Raw genomic sequence first — 6705 nt, 5'->3', positions numbered from 1 at the left:
TTGGTGGGGTGGGCCACTTACTGATGTGGGCCGCTTACTGATAAAACACGTTAGTGCGCTTGCTTATGGGAGCAACGGTCTTACCCGCGTTGTCTATAATATAAGCATGGGTAGTACAAAGTTTCCTAGTGGGTTTCCAAGTGCCAGGTCTGGACTTACCGAAAGGAGTAGCAAGCTGAATCAATTTTCCAACAATTTTGATTGTACCAACATCCCCAAGATCTCAGGGTTGAATAACTGCCTCTGCTACGCTCTCAGCCTGCTCCTTGAATGCCCCAAATTCTTTCAATATATCCGGTGCAAAGTAGCCACCACAGAACTCAAAGGATAGGAGAGTTGCGCGAAGTTTTTCTGAGGTAGCACCAATATCATGGAGGAGACATGTGAGGTAGTAGGTTTCTAGACCGGGCAAACATCAAGGAACGTGCTTTTGAGCAATTGAGGCGCCTTTTCATCATATTAGCTCTGTCCGGGAATCCTTTTATTCTCACGAGGAAATCCTCACCATAGAAATACACCCGCATAGAGTGATTGTAAACGTCCTCTGAAAGCCGCTTCTTTGCATAATCATGGACCTTATTGGCGAGTTCGGTTTGTGGAATTTGAACATCTGTCACGTCGTCAACAGCGGGATCCCACTGACTGACGTCTTGCAGAAGAAGAGACGTGTCATGTGGGACCAAGGTCCATCCGTAAAACTCGAAAGTTTTTCCGGACTGATCCGCAAGTTGAGGCATTATAAAAGAACTGTAGATAGAATCAAGGAGGATGAAGAACTGTACTTGGTAGATGTCTGATATCAAGACGTGTTGCTCTGTGCAGCAGTGCCTTATTTTCTTAAATGCTCTGGGAGACTCGTTTGTCGTTTATTCTGATTCATTGCCTTGTATTCCCGAGGGTCCAGAACGATTGCATCTAAGGTTGGTTTGTGTAATCTTGGTAATTCGGCCTTGCATGATGGTAGTTCCCAAGCAGTTTGCTTGCAGTGCCCATTACCTCAACTAACTAGGGATGTGCCTTGGGGCGTAGTCAGCGATTGTACAGAAAAGAAATGAATACGACAGGGCGCGTGATTGCGCAGCGTCGACATAACAGGCCGCTTGAACACACGGCACTTGTCGCGAAGGGCGTGTAACAGCATCGCGACGATTGGTAAATAACGAATACTAGACCTCTGCACGTCTCGAGAGCTTAGTAGCTTGGGTGTTAGTAGTCGCGATGGCTTTTCGCGCCCTCCAGCCCAACTAGGAGATATCGCCTAGTGGGAACCACTGGCGTGTAGCGTACAGGGTAGTGCATCGTTCCTGTTTTGGACCAAAGGCGTGGTGGTGCCTCGCCTAATTTGCGGGGCTGTTTCGGCATTTGTTTTGTGGCTGACGGGCGACGATCCATCTAGGCCCCACACGCCGCAAGTGCTTGCATTGGGCAATGTATGCGTACGAGAAGATGGCGATATTGGCAAGGGCTACTATGGTAGAGTAAAGACTGGACTACCCTATAATTGGTCAACAAAAGCTCAACGAAAACCATCTCATCTTCAAAGCTGCTCTACAACCCCGTTGACTATTTCAAAACCAGGCCTCCGAGCAGCATAGGCTCTGCACAAGAAAACAAATCCCAGAAACCATTAGCCAATCGTCTTGGGATCCTGAGCAACTTCAACGTCCTCCTGTTCCGTCTCTCCAATCTCCTTCAAGCTCAGTCCATCGACTGTTGGCGCCTCCATCGCCGACTGAGTGTGGTTCGTCATGTAAGGCGTAGGATCCTCGACCATGAATGACGCAACAAGTGCCACGACACCGAATGGGATTGTAATGTAGAACACAAACTGAAATGCGCGCCCATATGCGTGGCGCACTGCGTGTCTCAATGTCTCCGCAATGGCAGGCGTCATGCCCTCGATTGAGCCCAGAGACGCCGCGTACGGCACTCCAATGTTGTACGTGATGGCGCCGGGAATGATTTTGCCAAGATCAGCTGGATTTAAACCTGCAGCGATGGCAGCTCGAGGAATATCTTCACCAGAATAGGTTTTAAACTTGTTCTGAAAGATAGTATTGAATATGGCATTGCCAACGGCGCCGCCAGCTGAGCGGAACGTGCCTAGAAGACCCATGGCAACACCGAGATGCGAGTATGGTACGTGCAGACTAGCAATCGCATAGCCCAGAATGGTAACCATGAGGAACATGGGAACTCCGAAACTCGGAACAAACGCCCAGGCCATCTTGTGGTTTGGGTTAACGGTGGCTGCGCTTGCTCCAATGAAGATGAGCTGCAAGGCCATACCGACGACGAATAGCCACTTGATATGTCCAATTCTGTGAGCGAAAATTGGGATGATGACGCTGACGACGATGCCGACGATGTTATTGGGGAGGGCAAGGACACCGATTTCAATGCCGTTAGTTGTGAACATGTACATGGTGCCTTGAGGTAGGAGGGCTGAGAGCGAGTTGAAGTTCATGCCAGAGATGAACAGGACGATACAAATGCACAGAAATCCGCGCCACAACTTAAAGAGCCTTAGTGGAAAGATGGGGCTCTTGGCAATTGTGAAGTCGTAGGCAAAACCACAGGCAAGAACTGCTAAGCCGAGCAGCATGGGCGCGAGAACTGATGCTCCATGCCAAGGGTGGCCTGCAGACCCGGCCCAAGTTAGGCCAACGAGACAGGTTGCCAGGCCAGCAGTAAAGAGTGCGAGACCGAGCCAGTCAACCTCGAGAAACTGCTGCCATCGCGTCTTGTCATAGTCGCCACGGGGACGGGATACTGGATTGTAGTAAAAGGCTGTGCCGACCAATGTGATGCTCTCGACGATGATGGAGATGTAGAAGATCCACCGCCAAGTGCTATATTTGAGGAGAATGTTGGCAAATAGGACGTTAAAGGAGCCCCTGCAGCGGATCAGGTGATATCAGCGTTGGATAATGGTGTGTATTAGGGGCATACTGAAAGAACTTACCAAGGAATCATGATGCCGCCCTCGAGGATGCCAACACCAACAGATCGCCATTTGTTGGGAAGCATTTCTGTAGCTCCAGAATAAGATACAAAGACAAAACCAGCTCCAGCGCCGATGACGGTCTCAGCTGCAACCAGGCTGGCAACGCTCTGAGCTGTCGCACCCACAATTGAGCCAATAAGCACGATGACCTGGCCAGCAAGGACAAGAATCTTGCGCCCAAAGACATCACTGAGGGGGCCAGCAATGGAGAAAGAGCAGGCACTGGCTAGCGACCAGGCGCCGACGATCCAGGCGAAATTCACATCATTCCCCAGATCCCGTGAGACCTGGACGGCGATGGAGGCGAGACAGGTGAAGGGTAGGGGGACTGCGGGACCAAAGGACGCAGCCATACACTGTATGTTCACTCTTAGGTCAGCATGCTATCAGTAGTATGGACATGTTGAGTATTTCATGGGATTATGAGACGCACAAAGATGGAGATCCATGTCCTGGCCGTCGCTGACGCTGTTTCGGGGTTGTCTTCGATAGCGGCGCGATGCGTGTCGTCCTCGAAATGAACCTTGGACTGCGCATGCGCCGCGAGCAGCTCTTTGTTTTGCTGGCCTTTCGCCATGGCGATATTAATTTTGATGTCTGAAGTTTCCTACTGTGGATGCACGCGGATCAACAATTGGGTCTCATCACCCAAACTTAGCCAGAAACACGGGGTACTTATTGACATTCGGCTGCCTGGCACGGACGCATTAAACGGGCCATGTTCAATATAATCCCGGCCGTTCCCGTGTGGATTGTATCTGCCGGCATGTCGAACAAGGGCCGAATCGCCGAACGAAACGCGGGGTGGCCAAACTTACTATATTCTCACCTCTCCGCACTGTGGGGAAGTGGAGAGATACAGTCGATAATCTGCACTATGTCTAGAGCCACTTCCTAAAGTGATTTCTATACATTATTCAGAGGGATAATATATAAGAATCATACTACGAAAAGCTATCTTTTTAACTAGTGATACGAGCTTATATATTAGGCTGTTCCGAGATATATTTAGTATTTATTAACTAGGCTAGTAAATAGATAAGGTCTATCTACAGATAGAGTCTAGGTAAGGTTAGATTGTATAAACCTTAGGTAGAGGTAGTAATAGAGATTCTTAGCGCTAGATAGTAGTAGAGATTGAGCGTATGAACTATAAATAGTTAGACTGGTAAATAGGTAGCGACCTACTTTTCTTTAAAAATTAATAATTAATTACACTGTAGTCCAAATTAGGTAAAAAGTAGCTTATTTTAAAGCGCTAACTAAGCACTTTCTTTTATGTAGTACATTACTAAGCCGTATCTCTAATATTAAAGAAGTTATTTAGCTATCTACCTTTAGAACCTCTAGGTTAGGTAGTAGGTTAGGTCCTTATATAAAATTATTTTTCTTTTAGTTCTAGCGCTAGTAGTATTAGACTTAGCTTAAAATAATATATTATTAAGTTATAGAGCTAATAGTAAGCTTTAAATTAAGTTACTACTTACCTAATTTAGATAAGTATTCGCTAAGTTATTTAGCTACCTACTCTCTACCCGCTATTTACTACGCTATAAATAGTAGTTAAGTTCTATTATATCTTTATAAGACCTAATCTAACTACTACTAAGTACAAGGAACCATTACTACTATCTTTAATTAAAGTCTATATAATCTAATCTAATCTAGATATTATATAGAGTTTTGAGTACTAATACTTCTCTAGCTTAATCTAGGTTAGAGTAAATAGAACTAGAACTAGCATTATAAGAGTTATATAGTAATTTATAGTATAAAAGAGTTATAGATATAACTAAAAGTTTAATAATGCTAATCTATTTAATAAACTAACTCATAACTATCTTATATAGTAAAAGATACTAGAAAGAAAGTATAATTTAAATAAACTATAATAAGAGTAATAATAAAAACTATCTATTTTTATATATTTATTACTTCTAGTTCTACTATTCTATCTATTCTATCTTAGTAGAAGGTCTAGAATAGCGCTACTATCTCTTTATATACTACTATTCTAGATAGTTAGTCTTAGTGGAATACTATATTATAAAACTCTAAGTTCTATAATATTCTATTACTTTTTATTATAGTTGTCTCTAGACTTATAGTTATCTTATTATTTATTATGAAGAGAATTCTTCTTATTACTTATAATATTACCTTCTCTCTTAGAGTTATAATTCTAATACTTTAGAATAATATTTTACTATACTACTTATTAAATTACTAACTTTACATAAGGTTAGTAGACTTTAGACTATTATAATTATTTTTTTTTAACTCTAATCATTCTAACTATATCTAAAGTCATTTTTTTCTATACTTATATATATGCTTAAAAGTTAAATAAAGAGTATTATTTATATACTAATTATATAATAGAGTTATAGAATAAAATAACTTTTTATCACTATTCTTATTATAAAGAGAAGAATTTTAATTATTTTATAAACACTACTACTGGCTATTATACTAAATATATTTCTATAAAAGCTAAGTATAGTTTATTTATTTCTAAAAAAGAGTAGTGTTACACGGGGTTAAGAGTGCTAATACTTCTCTAGCTTAATCTAGGTTAAGGCGAGTAGGATTAAGGTTAGCGCCGTAAGAGTTACCTAGCGATTCTTAATAAAAAAGAGTTACAGATATAACTAAGAGTTTAAAAATACTAATCTATTTAATAGACTAATATATAACTATTTTATAAAGTAAAGATACTAGTAAGAAAGTAGAATTCAAGTTAACTATAATAAGAGTAAATAATAAAATTTATCTATTCTTATATCCTTACTACTTCTAGTTCTAATATCTAGCTAAGTCTCTAGTATTTTAAATATTATTAGTATCTCAAGATATTTAAGTATCTTTTATAAGTCTAAGATCTCTGGATATTTTATCTTAGTAAGATACTATATTATTTATATCTTTACTTTATATTAATTATTACTTTCTAATATAGACGTCTCTAGGCCTTAGGCTAATTTATTATTTATTAAGAAAAGAATCTTTTTTATTACTTATAATATTACCTCTCCTCTTAGGGCTATTATCTTAATACTTTCGAATATTATTTTACTATACTATATATTAAAGCGCTAGCTATATATAAGGTTAGTAGACTTTAGACTATTATAATTATTCTTTTCTAACTTTAGTCTTTCTAACTATTTCTAAGGTTTAAAAGCTTTATATTTCTTATATCTAAACTTTAATTAAATAGAAGTATACTTATACTATATAAGTAGAAAAGAAAGATTTTAAAATAGATTTTTAGTGTAAGTACTATAAAGAGAAGAAGCTTTATTACTTTATTAAGATATCTACTAGCCGCTATACTAAGTATATCTTAGTTAGTACTAAGTATAGCTTATTTATTTCTAAAAGAGAGTAGAAAGAGATCTAGATAGAGTAGAAGCGTAAAGAGTTAAAAGTTACTCTTACTAAGAAGGCTACTATATATACTTATTATAAGCTTTTAAAAATAAAGAATAGAAAGTATATCTAGATATATCATAATTTTATAGTAATTACTATCTAAGATTATATAAAAGAATAAGCTAAAGAGAGATTAGCTTCCTAAAAATATAGGTCTTTTTATTATTAAACTATTACTATTTAAGTTATTAGCTAATCTAGGTAGGTTATAGGCTAATTTCTATAATCCTTCTTTTAACTATTTCTTTCTCTTCTCTAAGAGT

General features: G+C 39.4%; 2 protein-coding genes across 2 annotated transcripts; both read right to left on the bottom strand.

Annotated features, from left to right (window-relative positions):
* Positions 1 to 223: 223 nt before the first annotated feature.
* Positions 224 to 737, bottom strand: COCMIDRAFT_31263 (uncharacterized protein; the record flags this gene model as incomplete). The annotated part of the gene is made up of 2 exons (XM_007695693.1): positions 224 to 399; positions 506 to 737. 2 exons carry the CDS (start codon positions 735 to 737, stop codon positions 224 to 226), a joined length of 408 nt encoding a protein of 135 aa, XP_007693883.1.
* Positions 738 to 1627: 890 nt separating this feature from the next.
* Positions 1628 to 3360, bottom strand: COCMIDRAFT_111113 (uncharacterized protein; the record flags this gene model as incomplete). Its single annotated transcript, XM_007695692.1, has 2 exons — positions 1628 to 2897; positions 2966 to 3360. 2 exons carry the CDS (start codon positions 3358 to 3360, stop codon positions 1628 to 1630), a joined length of 1665 nt encoding a protein of 554 aa, XP_007693882.1.
* Positions 3361 to 6705: the final 3345 nt, after the last annotated feature.

Source organism: Bipolaris oryzae (assembly GCF_000523455.1).
Source record: "Bipolaris oryzae ATCC 44560 unplaced genomic scaffold scaffold_397, whole genome shotgun sequence".
NCBI classification, from domain to species: domain Eukaryota; kingdom Fungi; phylum Ascomycota; class Dothideomycetes; order Pleosporales; family Pleosporaceae; genus Bipolaris; species Bipolaris oryzae.
The sequence above is the reverse complement of the archived record's forward strand: the minus strand, read 5'-3'. Positions and strand labels throughout refer to the sequence as shown.